Source organism: Procambarus clarkii, chromosome 66 (assembly GCF_040958095.1).
Source record: "Procambarus clarkii isolate CNS0578487 chromosome 66, FALCON_Pclarkii_2.0, whole genome shotgun sequence".
Lineage (NCBI taxonomy): Eukaryota > Metazoa > Arthropoda > Malacostraca > Decapoda > Cambaridae > Procambarus > Procambarus clarkii.
This window is the reverse complement of record NC_091215.1, coordinates 19,679,443-19,698,740: the sequence shown is the minus strand read 5'-3', so window position 1 is coordinate 19,698,740 and position 19,298 is coordinate 19,679,443. Positions and strand designations below refer to the sequence as shown.

The 19,298-nt window shown below is 45.5% G+C and overlaps 1 protein-coding gene across 5 annotated transcripts in view; it reads right to left on the bottom strand.

The window, feature by feature from the left end:
- Positions 1 to 6,420: 6,420 nt before the first annotated feature.
- The window catches only part of LOC123769145 (dual specificity protein phosphatase 14), a 59,722-nt gene continuing 46,844 nt past the window's right edge, over positions 6,421 to 19,298 (bottom strand). For all 5 annotated transcript variants that reach the window (XM_045760107.2, XM_045760106.2, XM_045760108.2 and 2 more), the window contains exons 4-5: positions 13,231 to 13,409; positions 6,421 to 10,262 (exon numbers count right to left, since the gene is read on the bottom strand). In XM_045760107.2, the coding sequence (XP_045616063.1) occupies positions 10,113 to 10,262; positions 13,231 to 13,409 (329 nt within the window). In that variant the 3' untranslated portion in view covers positions 6,421 to 10,112. The remainder of the gene's footprint in view (positions 10,263 to 13,230; positions 13,410 to 19,298) is intronic.

Sequence of the window (19,298 nt, the reverse complement as noted above, 5' to 3'; positions counted from 1 at the left end):
TACTCAGCCCTTGACAAAAATGAGTTTCCGATTGGACTCTTCATTGACCTAAGAAAAGCCTTTGATACTGTTAATCACAACTACCTCTTACTTAAACTCCAGCATTATGGAATCCGAGGCCTTGCCCTTGACTACATCCGATCCTATCTTAGTGACAGACACCAATATGTAACCATCAATGATACAACTTCTTCCACTCTACCAATTACCGTTGGAGTGCCACAGGGCAGCATCTTAGGACCTCTTCTATTTCTTATATATATAAACGATCTGCCTAATGTCTCTAATATTCTCAAACCTATATTGTTTGCTGACGATACTACCCTTATCTACTCAAACCTCAACCCACATACACTAAATAATGTTGTGAATAATGAATTAAAAAAAGTCCACTTATGGATGTCAACGAACAAACTAACATTAAACATCGAAAAGACTTACTACATCTTATTTGGAAGCAAATCATCAAATGCAATTCAGCTACAGATAGACAACATTAACATCAGTAATAAAAATGATGGCAAGTTTCTTGGCCTATTCCTAGACAAGAGACTCAACTTCAGCACCCACATTCAACACATAACTAAGAAAGTCTCTAAGACAGTTGGTATACTCTCCAAAATCAGATATTATGTTCCTACTTCTGCTCTCCTCTCACTATATTATGCACTAATCTACCCCTATCTTAATTATGGTATCTGTGCATGGGGGTCTACCACTGCAAACCACCTGAAGCCCATCATCACACAGCAAAAATCTGCTATCAGAATAATAACTAACTCTGCTTTCAGACAACACTCAGCTCCCTTGTTTAAATCTCTAAACTTGCTAAATATTAACTCCCTCCACACATTCTCTTGTGTCAACTACATTTACAAAACCCTGTTCTTAAATGCAAACCATGCTCTGAAACTCTCCCTGGACAGATGTAATAGGACCCATTATCACCACACCAGAAATAAATATCTCTTTGATATCCCCAGGGTCAAACTTAATCTGTGTAAACACTCTATGCAAATTAAGGGACCTAGTCTATGGAACTCACTCCCTAGTGAATTGAAAAACTGTAAAACTTTTGCCTTATTTAAAAGCAAAACCAAAAAGTACCTAACTTCATCTATTTAGTTTCCTACACTGAGCTTTAAATTTGCTCTGTACCTAGTGTTACCCAATCTCCTAATTTTTATGTAATATCAAACAACCTTATCATTGTGTTCATTGCTGTCTTCTTTTATGTGCTAGCCATATGCTGTATTGTGACTACCAATTTTTTGTCAACTACCATTCAAGCTGTCATTGCAATCAATCTTATATTGTTTCTGCTGTATTGTGCCTACCAATTTGTTGCCAACTACCATTTTAAGCTGTCATTGCAATCAATCATAGCTACCTATGTGCTTTAATATACTGTACCTATAATTTTCTCTCATCTTTTTTTTCATTCCATGTAATCTGTTATCATTTTTTGTCTATAAATTTTGCAAGTATTTACCTCCTTAAAATTTTCTTAGATTAAGGACCTGCCCGAAACGCTGCGCGTGCTAGTGGCTTTACAAGACTGTAATTACCATATTTGTATCCTCACATTCCTTATGTACATTCTTGTATATGCATAAATAAATAAAAAAATAAAAAAATATAAAAGCAGTGAACACTCCATGGAAGCTGGTATTGAGCTTCTCCCAAATTTCTGTATCCTTTTCTGTACCCTGGCCTCCCCTTTTTCATAACCTGGTCACTTGGTCATTCACTGTCATTTTCCTTCTTATATTGCTATGTAGGAGTTTCGGTTGCCTCTTTGCTTTGGAGGTAATATAATTTTCATAGTTTCTTTCTGCCCATCTTCTTATGTTTATGTAGTCATTCCTGACCCTTTTGCATCTACTCCGGTTTACCTCTGTCTTTTACCTTCTGTATTTCCTCCCCCTCCTTCCTTCTTGGCACTGTCTATTGAACCATGGGTTACTATATGCTATCCTACCTTTTTCTTTTAATGGTGGAATGAATCTCTTCTGCCTCCTTGTACCTCAGTTTTATTTGGTCCATCATTTCCTGGACCATTTTTTCTAAGTTCCTCCTCAAATTGCACACTTTCCAGATACTCTTCTTACTTTCATGTAGTATCCTTTTTTATGGTCTGCTCTCCCTTCTCTGACCCCTTGTCATATGGGCACTGTTCCAAGTTCTATCATGTAGTCTAGTACCAGGACACAACGGTCACTGCTCCTAGTGGTATTTTGTGCTCCAGGTTCTCAATATCTTCCTCATTCCGGGTGAAGATCAAGTCCAGTAAGCTTGGTGTACCTCCTTCCTTTTCTCTTGTGTCCTCCTTTACATGTTGTGTTAATTAGTTTCTATAGCTTCCACTAATTTCGCTCCCTACGTTTCTTCCCCACCATGAGGATGTCTGGATTCCCAGTCAATTTCTCCATGATTTAGGTCCTCCATGACTAGAAGTTTAGCTCTCATTTTGTAATTATCTAAGTGTAATTACCCAAGTGTAGTTACAGGATGAGAGCTATGCTCGTGGTGTCCCGTCTTCCCAGCACTCTTTGTCATAGAACGCTTTGAAACTACTGACGGTCTTGGCCTCCACCACCTTCTCACCTAACTTGTTCCAACCGTCTACCACTCTGTTTGCGAAAGTGAATTTTCTTATATTTCTTCGGCATCTGTGTTTAGCTAGTTTAAATCTATGACCTCTTGTTCTTAAAGTTCCAGGTCTCAGGAAATCTTCCCTATCGATTTTATCAATTCCTGTTACTATTTTGTACGTAGTGATCATATCACCTCTTTTTCTTCCGTCTTCTAGTTTTGGCATATTTAATGCCTCTGACCTCTCCTCGTAGCTCTTGCCCTTCAGTTCTGGGAGCCACTTAGTAGCATGTCTTTGCACCTTTCCAGTTTGTTGATGTGCTTCTTAAGATATGGGCACCACACAACCGCTGCATATTCTAGCTTTGGCCTAACAAAAGTCGTGAAATTTTTTTTAGTATATCGCCATCCATGTATTTAAAAGCAATTCTGAAGTTAGAAAGCGTGGCATAGGCTCCACGCACAATATTCTTTATGTGGTCCTCAGGTGATAGTTTTCTATCTAGAACCACCCCTAGATCTCTTTTTTTATCAGAATTCTTTAAAGATTTCTCACATAATTTATACGTTGTGTGGGGTCTATGTTCTCGTATTCCACATTCCATAACATGGCATTTATTAACATTAAATTACATTTGCCAAGTGGTGCTCCATATACTTATTTTGTCCAGGTCATCTTGAAGGGCATGACAATCATCTAAGTTTCTTATCCTTCCTATTATCTTAGCATCATCAGCAAACATGTTCATATAATTCTGTATACCAACTGGTAGATCATTTATGTAGACAATAAACATCACTGTTGCAAGAACTGAACCCTGTGGTACTCCACTTGTGACATTTCTCCAGTCCGATACATTGCCTCTGATCACTGCCCTCATTTTTCTATCAGTCAGAAAAATTTTCATCCATGTTAGAAGCTTACCTGTCACCCCTCCAATATTTTCCAGTTTCCAGAACAACCTCTTATGTGGAACTCTGTCGAAAGCCTTTTTTAGGTCCAGATAGATGTAGTCAACCCAACCATCTCTTTCCTGTAATATCTCTGTTGCTCGATCATAGAAACTGAATAAATTCGATACACAGGATCTTCCAGATCAAAAACTATACTGTCTGACTGATATTATATCATTTCTCTCCAGGTGTTCTACCCATTTAGTTTTAATTATTTTTTCCAATATTTTGACTATTACACTTGTCAATGATACAGATCTATAATTAAGGGGGGGTCTTCCCTGCTTCCATTTTTGTAGATTGGAACTATGTTAGCCTTTTTCCACACATCAGCTACAACTCCTGTAAACAGGGATGCCTGAAAAATCAGTTGAAGTAGAATGCTGAGCTCAGGTGCACATTCTCTCAGAACCCATGGTGAAACTCCATCTGGGCCAGCTGCTTTGTTCTTATTTAGCTCCTTGAGCATTTTTTCCACTTCATCTCTAGACACCTCTATGTTTTCTATGTTGTTCTCTGGAATTCTTATTGTGTCTGGTTCCCTGAAAATTTCATTTTGTACACACACACTTTGGAACTTTTCGTTTAATGTTTCACACATTTCCTTTTCATTTTCCGTGAATCTATTTCCCATTTTCAACCTCTGAATATTATCCTTTACCTGCAATTTGTTGTTCATGAATTTATAGAATAGACCTGGTTCTGTTTTACATTTGTCTGCAATCCCTTTTTCAAAATTTCTTTCTGCCTCTCTCCTCACTGCTGTGTAGTTGTTTCTCATATCTTTGTATCGCTGGTATGTTTGGGGGTTTCGCCTCTTCCTGTATTGATTCCATTTTTGTGTCTTTTGGTCTCTGGCCCTCTCATAATTTCTGTTGAACCAATCCTGTTTGTGTGTCACTGTTGCTGCTCTCTGTAATGCATCTATGCATACTTTGTTGTTGTCATAATATTCCTGCCATGGGTCTTCTGTTGTTTGGTGGGGAGTTGTAAATTACTAGGACCAATATTCTTTTCCCATCTGCTGTTAAGTGTCCCAATTTTTGTTTCCACTATTGCAATCAAATCAGGATTATTTTCACTAACTCTTTTTATTTCCTTTGCTATACCTGGTTGATATCTGGTTGATGGGGTTCTGGGAGTTCTTCTACTCCCCAAGCCCGGCCCGGGGCCAGACTTGACTTGTGAGAGTTTGGTCCACCAGGCTGTTGCTTGGAGCAGCCCGCAGGCCCACATACCCACCACAGACCGGTTGGTCCGGCACTCCTTGGAGGAAACAATCTAGTTTCCTCTTGAAGATGTCCACTTTGGTTGTTCCTGTAATATTTCTTATGCTCGCTGGTAGGACGTTGAACAACCGTGGACCGCTGGTGTTCATACAGTGTTCTCTGATTGTGCCCATGGCACCTCTGCTCTTCACTGGTTCTATTCTGCATTTTCTTCCATGTCGTTCACTCCAGTACGTTGTTATTTTACTGTGCAGATGCTATGCTATGTTTGTATCTCCGTCAGCGTTCGTGTACCAAATCTTCAGGGTCTACTTGGACACCGGATTCCCAGAGATCTGGGAATCTCTGGGAGGTTGGGGGTCAGGGAGTGGTTGGGGGTCAGGGAGTGGTTGGGGGTCGGGGAGTGGTTGGGGGTCGGGGAGTGGTTGGGGTCAGGGAGTAGTTGGGGGTCAGGGAGTAGTGGGGGGTCAAGAAGAGGGCAGGGGTCAGGGAGTGGGTGGGGAGTCAGTGTGTAAATGGGGGGCTAGGGAGTGGACAGGGATCAGGGAGTGGGCAGGGGTTAGGGATAGGCAGGGGTCAGGGGGGGGCAGTTGGGGGACAGGGTGTGGATGGTGGTCAGGGAGTGGATGGGAATCAGGAGGGTGGGTAGGAATCATGGGGTGAGTGGGAGTCAGGGGGTGTAGTCATGTAGTCAGGGGGTGGGGTGGGAATCAGGGAGTAGGCAGAGGTCAGCGAGTGGGCAAGGGTCAGTGAGTGGGCAGGGGTCAGAGTGGTAAGCAACAAGGAGTTGGCGAGAGGTAGGGTATGGGGCAAAAAGGGGGGGGGGGAGGGGGGGTGAGGGGGGGTGGAGGGGGAGGGAGGGTGGAGGGGGGTGAGGGGGGTGGAGGGGTGGGTGGGGGGTGGGTGGGGGGTGGGTGGGTGGAGGGGGGGGGTGGAGGGGGGGGTGGAGGGGGGGGGGTGGAGGGGGGTGGAGGGGGGTGGAGGGGGGTGGAGGGGGGGGGGGGGTGGGTGGGTGGAGGGGGGGGGAGGGGGGGGGGCAGAGCAGGATCAGATGTGGCCAGGGAGGTGTACAGCAAAGCATGGATGGGTGTGGGAATTGGGTGCAGCAGAAGGGAAGTATAGGTCCGGTCAATTTCAGGTAATGGAGGGATGGGGAAGTGGTAGGATGTGGTTGTGGGGTGTTGTTGGGAAGGGATTGGGTGTGTGGTAGTGAGGTTCAGGTCTTTCCAGTCTCTGCCTGAATATTCTCTCTGCTGCCATGAAATCTCTGTGATTAATGTTCCTGCTGCTCCTGGTTTGTCATGAATCGTTCAATGTAAACATTATAGTACTTCCCTTGTTTCTTTAGTAAATGTTTGTGTTCCAATATATATATTCAACTGCATTGGTTATAGCTAAATATATTAAAAGGCAAATACTGGGTGTATTGTTGCCATATCATATTGCTAATACTGATTTTAATACTCAATTTTGTATGCTTAAAGCTGAGAAGTTCGTTACAGTCTACCTAGGCAGCTCTGAAAATCAGGTTATTGAAGTATAATTATCTAACGAATACAACAAACTGGTGCAGTGAATAAATAAAATAATAATTTACCCCTCATACTAATATCACACCTGAAACCAAATTTAAATTATCATATTAAAAGGTAAATATTTATTATCCTGCATATGGTTACTTCTTGAATACAAATGTATACCTTTTGCTTGATAGATACACAAACAAATGTGAGTGCAACTACAGTTTTTATGGGGCAGGCACTCTATGTATTTACTATTTGTGTCTGCAAAATCGAGCTATATTAGCTCTTGTACCCTGCCTTTCTATCCAATCTATTTTTCCTCTACTATATTTGCTAAATATATTTTTTTCTAAGACGCATGCACACACGCACGCACGCACACACACACACACACACACACACACACACACACACACACACACACACACACACACACACACACACACACAGGGGACCTATGGCTGAGTGGACAGCGCTTGGGACTCATAATCCTAGGGGGTCGAGATTCAATCCCCGGCCATGGCGGAAAACAAATGGGTAAAGTTTCTTTCACCTAGATGCCCCTGTTATCTAGCAGTAAATAGATACCTGGAAGTCAGACAGCTGTTATGGGCTAATTTCTCGGAGTTGGGGGGTTGGAGGTAGGGTGGTGGTGCATGTTATTACCTAAGTGTAATTACCTAAGTGTAGTTACAGGATGAGAGCTACGCTCGTGGTGTCCCGTCTTCCCAGCACTCTTTGTCATATAATGCTTTGAAACTACTGACGGTCTTGGCCTCCACCACCTTCTCACTTAACTTGTTCCAACCATCTACCACTCTATTTGCGAAGGTGAATTTTCTTATATTTCTTCGGCATCTGTGTTTAGCTAGTTTAAATCTATGACCTCTTGTTCTTGAAGTGCCAGGTCTCAGGAAATCTTCCCTGTCGATTTTATCAATTCCTGTTACTATTTTGTACGTAGTGATCATATCACCTCTTTTTCTTCTGTCTTCTAGTTTTGGCATGTTTAATGCTTCTAACCTCTCCTCGTAGCTCTTGCCCTTCAGTTCTGGGAGCCACTTAGTAGCATGTCTTTGCACCTTTTCCAGTTTGTTGATGTGCTTCTTAAGATATGGGCACCTCACAACAGCTGCATATTCTAGCTTTGGACTAACAAAAGTCATTGTGTACGTTTGTGTGTGTGCGCGCGCATGTGTGTGTGTGTGCGCGCATGTGTGTGTGTGCGTGCATGTGTGTGTGTGCGAGCATGTGCGAGTGTGTGCATGTGTGTGTGTGTGTGAGAGAAAAAAAAAACAGCGTTGAATGTAATGAAACGCCATTTTCTGGGCGAGTCCCGGAGGCTCCGAGGAGCTATCCAGGCTGATAGGGATAGTCCTAGCTTTTGACATCAGTCGATGTCAGGTGGAGTTCTAGGCCTACCAGGGATCACGGCCAGAACCTGGCCCTCTCAGAGAGGCATGAGGAGCAATGGCCTATTGAAATGCATGTGTGATTTTGGAGTATTCTATATCTGAAATCAATCGTGACAGGCACCCAGAAAGGTAAGCTCCTCAAAACAAACCCCTATTCTGGTGAAACCAAAGAAAATAATGAAACAAGTAGACAGAACTCCCCCCAAGGGGAAACGAGCAAACAAGCATGACGTCACACGAGCCGTGCCGCACGTCTGCGCAGCTCCCCCCCCCTCCCTGGGAGGGGGAAGGGGGAACCAAAGACCCTTGCGCCAGCGATCCACACCTCAGTTTCGAGGTTAGATATCAAAATACACGAAAACCGCTGACTGGTTATCTTGAGGTTATCTTGATTTGATTTCGAGGCTTTTTAGTGTCCCCGCGGCCCGGTCCTCGACCAGGCCTCCACCCCCAGGAAGCAGCCCGTGACAGCTGGCTAATACCCAGGTACCTATTTTACTGCTAGGTAACAGGGGCATAGGGTGAAAGAAACTCTGCCCATTGTTTCTCGCTGGTGCCCGGGATCGAACCCAGGACCACAGGATCACAAGTCCAGTGTGCTGTCCGCTCGGCCGACCTGCTCCCGACCGACCGACCAGCGTTTCATTACATTCAATGCTGGTTTTTGGGGTAGCCCCTATGGCTTCCCAAATCTACTTCATCAAAGACTAAAGAAAGAAGGGGACTTACTCGGGAGGCAGTCAGTGCTCCACACCTCAACTCGGAAGTCGAAATCAAAGCAGACCTCCCCCACCAGGCAAAAAGAAAAGGGGAGGGGAACTATCATTGGAAAGCGCCAAGCAATTACGACTATATAGCACTGAGAAAGGGGGTCAGGATAAGGATTTGGGATGGGACGGAGAGGACAGCATACCCAAAGGGAATAGAGCCGGCCCGTTATTATAGGTGAAAACTAGCTACCCAATACCCTGTGCCCCTACCAGTGCAAAAACTACCACTTACCCCAAGGCAAACAAGGGAGGAATCCCCCAAAACACTCGGGGCAGTCAATCGCCAAGCAGCGAAAGACCAACAGAGGTAGACCCCAAGGTGACCTGTGGAAGGTAACCCCAAGCCCCAAGGACAGGACACTAAGGGAAGGGAGCCCAAAGCGCATGCAGCCCGAGTACCCAGAAATAATTCTCCAAACTCGCACACCACCGAAGAGTATACTGAACCCAGGCACAGCACAAAGAGAATCTGCAGTTGGAGCCACAACGACCGAGCTGTATCCCATTAGCTGAGGAACTGAGGTGTGGATCGTTGGAGCAAGGGTCTGGGGCTTCCCCTTTTCCCTCCCGGGAAGGAATGAGCCCCAGACGTGCGGCGCGGCTCGTGTGACGTCATGCTTGTTTGCTCATTATTCCTTGGGGAGTTCTGTCCACTTGTTTCATTATTTTCTTTGGTTTCACCAGAATAGGGGGTTTGTTTTGAGGCGCTTACCTTTCTGGGTGCCTGTCCCGTTCCTGCTTGATACCTGCTTGATGGGGTTCTGGGAGTTCTTCTACTCCCCACTCCTCCCCACTTCTTAAACTCTCACAGTACCGACTTGTGAGAGTTTGGTCCACCAGGCTGTTGCTTGGAGCGGTCCGCAGGCTCACATACCCACCACAGCTCGGCTGATCCGGAACTTCTCTTAGAAAACAGTCCAGTTTTCTCTTGAAGATGTCTACGGTTGTTCCGGCAATATTTCTTATAGTTGCTGGGAGGACGTTGAACAACCGCGGACCTCTGATGTGTTCGATGGCAGATACAGAATGCTCCAAAATCACATGTGCATTTCTATAGGCAATTGCTCCTCATGCCTCTCTGAGGGGGCCAGGTTCTGGCTCGTGGTCCCTAGTAGGCTTAGAACTCCACCCACATCGATTGATACCAAAAGTTAGGACTATCCCTATCAGCCTGGATAGCACCAGGGAGCTGTAGGGGCTCCCCCAAAAGATTAATTGACAGTTGAGAGGCGAGTTGAAAGAGCAGAGCTCAATCTCAGCAAGCACAACCAGGTGAGTACAACTAGGCGAGTACACACATTCCCCAGGAAGCAGCCTGTAGCAGCTGTCAAACTCCCAGGTACCTATTTACTGCTACATTAACAGAGCATTAGGATGAAAGAAACTCTGCTCACTTTGTTTTTGCCTCAGTTGGGAAACGAACCCAGGCCCTTAGAACTACGACCTCCAAGCGTTGTCTATTCAGCGGCGAGGCGCCCTCAATTGATATATGGTGTCAACAAGCAATAGATAACAAAACCATGACTTCACTTTGGCAACTTGGGGAGCAAGAAAAGAGTATGGTCAAGGCGTAGTCCGAGTCCATGCTAATAAAGCCACCAGCAGAAGTCCTGCTGCAGCCAACCGTCAAAAAGGAAAGAAGTTGGTGAAGATGGAGCCCATATTTTGCTTCAGCTCCTCTATGTACACATCTGGCAACTGCTCTCCAGCCTCAAACGGTGAATCCTTCATCAACACCGTTGCTCGTCCTCTTATCTCAATCTCATATGTGATAAGCTGCCAATAAGAGTAAATTGTATTACATAACAGTTTACAGAAAACTAAATATTTTGAATATGTACAATGTAAACCAGGTTTGCTTGACATCTTTAATCCATTTTCATTATCAGTAAAGCAGCAGATGTTCACTGGATCACTTATTATAATTAGTTACCTGACAATGCTTTTTCTAAAACCGTTTTTGTCATACACAACACTCTTGAAAAATAATCCTAGAGAAAAAATATATTACTGACCACTTTGGAAACATTCAATAGGAGGTCATTATTACTGCAGATAATTTCTGTACCACTAACTTGTTTAATTGTGCCATATACAAGTGTATACAGTAACCCCCCCTCTCTCAGTGGGTAATGTAAACAGTATCCCCCTCACAGTGGGTAATATAAACAGTATCCCCTCACAGTGGGTAATGTAAACAGTATCCCCTCACAGTGGGTCATATAAACAGTACCCCTCCTCACAGTGGGTAATGTAAACAGTACCCCTCCTCACTGTGGGTAATGTAAACAGTACCCCTCCTCACTGTGGGTAATGTAAACAGTACCCCCCCCCTCACAGTGGGTAATGTAAACAGTACCCCCTCACAGTGGGTAATGTAAACAGTACCCCTCCTCACAGTGGGTAATGTAAACAGTACCCCTCCTCACAGTGGGTAATGTAAACAGTACCCCCCCCTCACAGTGGGTAATGTAAACAGTACCCCCTCACAGTGGGTAATGTAAACAGTACCCCCTCACAGTGGGTAATGTAAACAGTACCCCCCTCACAGTGGGTAATGTAAACAGTACCCCCCTCACAGTGGGTAATGTAAACAGTACCCCCTCACAGTGGGTAATGTAAACAGTACCCCCTCACAGTGGGTAATGTAAACAGTACCCCCTCTCAGTGGGTAATGTAAACAGTACCCCCTCTAAGTGGGTAATGTAAACAGTACCCCCTCTCAGTGGGTAATGTAAACAGTACCCCCTCTCAGTGGGTAATGTAAACAGTACCCCCTCTCAGTGGGTAATGTAAACAGTATCCCCTCTCAGTGGGTAATGTAAACAGTACCCCCTCTCAGTGGGTAATGTAAACAGTACCCCCTCTCAGTGGGTAATGTAAACAGTACCCCCTCTCAGTGGGTAATGTAAACAGTACCCCCTCTCAGTGGGTAATGTAAACAGTACCCCCTCTCAGTGGGTAATGTAAACAGTACCCCCTCACAGTGGCTAATGTAAACAGTACCCCTCCTCACAGTGGGTAATGTAAACAGTACCCCTCCTCATAGTGGGTAATGTAAACAGTACCCCTCCTCACAGTGGGTAATGTAAACAGTACCCCTCCTCACAGTGGGTAATGTAAACAGTACCCCTCCTCACAGTGGGTAATGTAAACAGTACCCCTCCTCACAGTGGGTAATGTAAACAGTACCCCCCTCTCAGTGGGTAATGTAAACAGCAACCCTCCTCACAGTGGGTAATGTAAACAGTACCCCTCCTCACAGTGGGTAATGTAAACAGTACCCCCCTCTCAGTTGGTAATGTAAACAGTACCTTTTCAGGGTAATGTAAACAGTATCCTTTGTAGAGGTAATGTAAATACTACCCATCATGGGGGTAATGTAAACACTACCCATCATGGGGGTAATGTAAACAGTACCCATCATGGGGGTAATGTAAACATCATGGGGGCAATGTAAACAGTACTCATCATGGGTGTAATATAAACAGTATCCATCATGGGGGCAATGTAAACAGTATCCATCATAGGGGTAATGTAAACAGTATCCATCATGGGGGTAATGTAAACAGTACCTGTCATGGGGGTAATGTAAACAATACCCATCATGGGGGTAATGTAAACAGTACCCATCATGGGGGTAATGTAAACAGTACCCATCATGGGGGTAATGTAAACAGTACCCATCATGGGGGTAATGTAAACAGTACCCATCATGGGGGTAATGTAAACAGTACCCATCATGGGGGTAATGTAAACAGTATCCATCATGGGGTTAATGTAAACAGTACCTGCCATGGGGGTAATGTAAACAATACCCATCATGGGGGTAATGTAAACAATACCCATCATGGGGGTAATGTAAACAGTACCCATCACGGGGGTAATGTAAACAGTACCCATCATGGGGGTAATGTAAACAGTACACATCATGGGGTAATGTAAACAGTACCCATCATGGGGTAATGTAAACAGTACCCATCATGGGGGTAATGTAAACAGTACCCATCATGGGGGTAATGTAAACAGTACCCATCATAGGGGTAATGTAAACAGTACCCATCATGGGGGTAATGTAAACAGTACCCATCATAGGGGTAATGTAAATAGTACCCGTCATGGGGGTAATGTAAACAGTACCCATCATGGAGGTAATGTAAACAGTACCCATCATGGGGGTAATGTAAATAGTACCCGTCATGGGGGTAATGTAAACAGTACCCATCATAGGGGTAATGTAAATAGTACCCGTCATGGGGGTAATGTAACCAGTACTCCAGGCAGAGGTCAAGAATATGTTTATCAGGACAATACCAAGGTGAAGAAAGTGAAATGTATAAATAAAAGGTGGTACAGTGAATGTGCCGATAAAGGACAATCTGCGAGAGAAAGAGTACTCTGATGTTGGGTTATTTCCCTAACATTAGTGCCCCTTAACCAAAAAAGACTAACTTGTTTTCTATTTTCTCAAGAATCTTAAGAAAATAAATGATGAGTTGTTAGGATGTGGGGGGGGGGGGAGATAAGTGGCAAGTCTCTGACCTGAGATCATGTAAATATACTGTATCGAGTTAACATATTGTTTCTGATAACTTTCTGATACTAACATGAAACCTGGATGATTTGTTCCAGAACAGGCAAAAGCAAGGACAAGAGGTTTCTAAATGACTGAAGACATATCTTCCTAACATGAGAAAACACTGAAGTTTATATGATTTAAGTAACAGAAAAGAAAGATATTGACCTGTGAGAAGAATCCATAGTTGGGCCTGATAAAGGGTCTGGCAGCCTTGATGGTGAGGTAGGCATGTCTGAGAGTCATCTGGCCCAAGTCAGTCTGTCCTACAAGCGCTGCAAGAGCCAAAGATGCTGACCTACTTACTCCTGCCCGGCACACCATTGCCATGCCATTCTTGCCACACTCTGTAATGTCCACCGAATGAAGGTATGCTAACAGAGCAAACATATGCACAAAAACTAAGAAACATATGAAAGTGAATCTGAATACAAAAATAAATAAATTCCACCTAATTTGTATTGACCTAGTTAAGTGTGATTGATTAACACCTGTACTATATAAGGAATCACAGTTAGCTTCATATGAAGTCTGAGAGACTGGTAGCTGAAGGATGTTCATCCAGCATAATGGCAGGATGGGTGCTGTTGCAGCGAGCGATGACCCCCTCTGAATGTTGGGCGATACCATGACACCTATGAACACTTCATTTATCAAAGTGTTGCAATAATTAAAAACTGCCAATAGGGCCAGCTGTCATTCCCTAGGTTTCAAATGATGTCAACTGTGATTTAAAGGTTATGTCATTATTCCCTAAATTTTGCAACACAAAAAATGATAGCAATTATTGGTGGAATAATAAAAACCAGCAGTGAATGTAATGAAATGCTTCTTTCTGGTGGGGCCTTCATGGCTTCCTTAGTCCTTGCTACCTGGATAGCTCTACCCAGTTTAATCCATGCCAGGCCCTTGCGAGTCATTGCAAGTCTACCGGAAACCAGAGGCCAAAACCTGTCCCACTCAAAGAGGTGCAGGCAGCAGTGGATTCATGATCATACCTCACTGAAGAAGCAAACCAGAGAGGAAGCGAAGCAAAATAGACAACTACAAGGTTCACAGGAAGTAATTCAACAATGCAGCAAATGACTTGGCAAATGATTCACTCTGACACAAAGTCCACATCAAGGTAGCCAAACTTCTCACAAAGCTAAAGGAAAGGCATGTCATGAACGGTCCTCTCCTTGGCGAAAGGACAAATACTAGAGACCATCCACCAGAAAGCTCCACACCCTGAGTGTAAACCCCATAGAGAGCCAAACCCAGAGAATCCAAATGATGAGCTTCCTGTAGTGCCCAACCCCACAAGGGAAGAGGCCGAGGCGACCCCTTGCAATTCCGACAATGAACTACTAAGGAGCAGTTGGAGTGGAGCTGGACCACAGAGCCCCAAAAGAAGAAAAAGCATCTGCAGACAGAGCATTAGCACAAGGTAAAGGTGTCAACGAAAAGATTGAACACAAGGGTGGGGGATGGGGGGAGAGAACATGAGATAGAATTTTGAAAAGTACCAAGAAGAAATTGGCATAATAAAAGCTGATGAAGGCCCCATAGAGCCCACACCTGCTGCTGCTGGGGTTGCCAGAAGGGATGGAACCAAAGAAAATAGTACAGAGCCTGGAGCCAAACCTGCCCAGAGGATGCATTATGCAGGAAAAGTTCAGATTTTCTCACATCTGCTCGAGCAAACGATAAGTGACCTGAAGACTCCACCAGTAGCCTGAGAAGCATTTCCAAGCAGAGCAGGGATGCAGGTAGAAGGAAGAGGGAAGAAGACCAAGACTTACAGACTAGACCCATTCACATCCAAATTAGCAATGGAACCAACTGGGACTACCAATTAACCTGAAACCCAAATCTGATGAGAGGAAAAAACCAGATCCCTGGCCTGTAGACATGCAAATAGGCTGGGAAACAAAATTTTCTAGTCATTGACAAAGGCAAAGATGCGAGCCTTGAACACACGAAGGCAGCACACCATTACACTCACTAACCTGTTGAATGTCTGGGGATCCAGATTCAAGCCAAATGAGAGAACCCGGCAGCAGTAAGCCTGATGCCTTACCACAATACATAACCAGCTTCTGAACTGAGGATGAATAGGAACATGCCAACAGATGTCCTGTGGGTCTTGAGACTCTCTCCAGGACTCCACCTGCAACACCAGGCAGTCCTGAGCTAAGGTGGTCATGGGTAAAGTTGGACAAGGAATGACATGATTCAAACCTGAATGGTTAAAAATGTACTGGAGGTTCACCAAGTTCTGCTTGGGGACCAGAAAGAAACAGGACAGCCACCACAAAGTGTGAAGGGAAAGAGGGGGCATTAAACTATATTAAACTTAAATATGAAGGTTTCATAGGCCAATGCTCCCTGCACTTCTCTTTGGGGGCTCAGGTTCTGGCTCATGATCCCAAGTAGGCAACTGATGGCCTGATGGCACTGATGGCACCTGATTGTATGACACTGATTAGTGTATGATAGCATCAGGGAGTCAATGGGGGCTCCCCCTAGAAAACTTATTATAATTCTTTTAATAAGATATTCAGGATGGAAAAGGAAAAGTGTTTTTTTAATAGTAAGTAAGTAATTATCAAAAGAAGGCACCAAACCGGGAAGGCTATGTAGCACCATCAAAGACGCAAAATAATCAGAGGGCGCTAAATATCACCAAGGATGCCAATACGAGAACAAAAACGCATAAGGCGAACGATATCAAAAGTATCCGAGTCACCAAGAATTCTATCGAGGGACAGGTGACCGCGAGGGGCGGTCGGAAAGCAAGACATACGCTCGTCCTGGAAGTCAGGACATTCAAGAAGGACATGCACGACCGTAAGAGGGACAATGCAACTAGGACAATAAGGAGCAGGGCGGCGCTCCATCAAGTGACCATGGGTTAAGCGAGTATGGCCAATACGCAACCTCGCCAGAGCTGTTTCCCACCGCCGGTTACGGTGGAAGGAGGACTGCCACGGGGAAACACAACATTTAAGAGTACGTAGCTTGTTACCAGTAACAGACAACCAAGAAGCCTGCCAACGGGTAAGGACTGAGGAATGGATAACCGGGTAAAAGTCGGAATACGGAATGCCCTTACGAGAGATGGGACAAGAGCGGACAGCTTCCTTGGCGGCAGCATCCGCACGCTCATTTAAAGACACACCAATATGGCTGGGAACCCAACAAAACTCAACCGACTTAAATTTACTGTGAACGAGAAACAGCCAATGCTGGATCTCGACAACCACTGGATGAACTGGATTAAAGGACCCGAGAGCCATGAGGGCACTACGAGAGTCAACAACAACTACAAAGGAAGACTGACAACGAGAAAGTAGGAGACGAAGAGCATAGAGAATAGCATAAAGTTCCGCGGTAAAGATGCTAGTCTCCGGAGGCAAGCGACACATATAAGTGCGATCAGGAAAAACAACAGAGTAGCCAACACCGTCCGCTGACTTAGACCCATCGGTGAAGACAGAAACGGAGCGGGAGTGAGAAGAAAAGTGCTCGAGGAAAAGGCGTTTTAGAACCGTAGGAGGGGTAAAAGCTTTAGTGATACGGGTCAAGGATGTACAAAACCGCGGAAGAGGGACCCTCCACGGGGGCAAAGAAGGAACAACACGAGGAGAAACATCAGAAATACGAACGGAAAGAGAATCCTGCAGGCGAGATAACCAGACAGAAAGAGGGAGGTGGTGAAGAGGAACAGGAACCGCAGGAGGGGTAAAAGTTAAAGCACGACAGAGGCGAGAGGAAGGATGTTGCAAGGACCGCGCAAGATAGTGAAGACAGTAGCGATCACGGCGGTCCTGGAGAGACAGGAAGCCAGTGTCAACATACAAGCTAAGGACGGGAGTCGAACGAAAGGCACCAGAACTGAGGCGCAACCCAGTATGGTGCAAAGCATCAAGACGGCGAAGAGTAGAAGGAGAAGCAGACGAGTAAGCAGGGCAACCATAATCGAGCTTAGACAGGACGAGAGAGGAATGTAAAGCAAGGAGAGTGCGCCTATCTGCCCCCCAAGAAGTATGGGACAAGACCCGAAGGAGGGTAAGGGCCTTAGAGCACTCAACACGGAGGTAAGAGATATGGGGAGACCAAGACAAACGAGTGTCAAGGAATAACCCCAAAAGCTTCGCGGAATCTTTGTATTCAAGGGGATGACCATAAAGTGACAAAGAGGGACGAAGAACAACCCGTTTCCGCGTAAATGTCATGGCACAAGTCTTAGAAGTAGAGAACTTGAAGCCATGATCAGTGGCCCAAGACGACACGGCATCAATTGCAAGTTGAAGCCGGCGTTGAAGGAGAGGCGAATCATCACCCTGACAACAAAGGGTAAGATCATCGACATAGAGAGCGGAGAAGACACCAGAAGGAAGAGAGGAAAGAAGACCATTGAGGGCAACCAGAAAAAGAGTAGTGCTCAGAACACTACCCTGGGGCACACCTTCGTATTGCTGAAAAGAGGGAGAGAGAGCGGTACTAAGGCGCACCCGAAAGGAACGACGAGAGAGGAAGCTGCGGAGAAAGAGAGGGAGATGACCACGAAGGCCAAAAGAATGAAGTTGAGATAGGATATGATAATGCCAAGTGGTGTCGTAAGCCTTTTCCAGGTCAAAAAGGACGGCAACAACGGAGGTCTTCGCAGCAAAAGCAGTACGAATATAGACCTCCAAGTTCACCAGGACATCTGTCGTGCTGCGGCACTTGCGGAAACCAAATTGAGAAGGGGAGAGGAGGTGATGGTGTTCCAGGAACCACATCAGACGAACGTTAACCATACGTTCAAAGAGTTTGCAGACACAACTTGTGAGAGCAATAGGGCGAAAGTCCTTAGGGGAAGTACCCAGAGACCCCGGTTTGCGAACAGGGAGGACAACGGCATCGAGCCAGTCCTCAGGGACTGACGACGACTCCCAGATCCGATTATACAGACTCAGTAAATACTGAGACGTGCTCGGAGGGAGATGGCGAAGCATCTCATAATGAATACCATCGGAGCCCGCCGCCGTAGAACCGCAGAGGGCCAGGGCAGAACGAAGTTCAGAGAGAGAGAAGGGATCATTATAGGGAAGCTGAAGACGAGTGCAGAAATCTAAAGGACGAGACTCAAGGACAGGTTTACGAAGAAGGAAAGATTGGGGAAGATGAAGACCAGAGCTAACAGAAGAAAAGTGGGAACCCAGTTCGGAAGCGACCTGCAACGGGTCCGCCACAAGAGTATCATGGAGGTGAAGGACCGGTGAAACATTGGGAACGAACTTACCCGCTATCTTGCGGATACGCTTCCAGATCTGGGCCAGAGGGGTTTCGGACGTAATTGTTGAGACATTAGATGCCCAACATTCACGTTTAGCCGTACGGATGGCCCTACGGGCCACCGCACTCGCTTTCCGAAAGAAAAGAAAAGAATCGGTCGTCTGCCTACGGCGGTGCCTCTTCCAGGCTGCACGCTTACAGCGGACAGCCCGAGCACAGTCCGCATTCCACCAGGGAACGCACTTCCGTGGACCCCGAGAGGAAGAGCGAGGAATAGAGCGGAGGGCAGCGTTGAAGACAGTGTCATGAAAAAGGAGGAGAGCGCGAGAGAGAGGCAGAAGGGAGAGGTCAGAGAGAGCAGCACTGAGGGTAAATAGGGTCCAGTCTGCCTTAGCAAACTGCCACCTAGGGAAAGAGAGGGAAGGGCGAAAAGAGAAAAAGGAAACAAGGATGGGGAAATGATCACTTCCATGGAGGTCATCAAGAACCTGCCACGTGAAATCTAAGTAAAGAGAAGAAGAGCAGAGAGAAAGATCAAGACAAGAAAGGGTGCGAGTCCGAGAGTCCAAATGAGTGGGCTCACCAGAATTCAGAAGAGACAGGGAAGAAGATAGGAGAAACGGCTCAAGGAGGCGACCCCGGGTATTCGTCAGAACGTCACCCCAAAGAGAATGACGACAATTGAAGTCACCCAGCAGGAGCACAGGCTCCGGCAAGGAGTCTAGGAGGTGTTTCAAATCAGGAAGAGAGAGCGGGACACTCGGGGGGAGATAAATGGAACAAACTGTGTACCATTTCCCCACAAAGATACGAGCAGCAGAACAATGGAGAGGCGAAGGAAAAAGTAAAGGAACAAAGGGAACATCTGCACGAATCAAGAGAGCAGAAGAATTAGAAGCCCCAGCAATGGCTGGGGGGGGGGGGGGAGAGAAAGGAATAGCCACGAAAACGACCAGGACGAGCACCAAGCA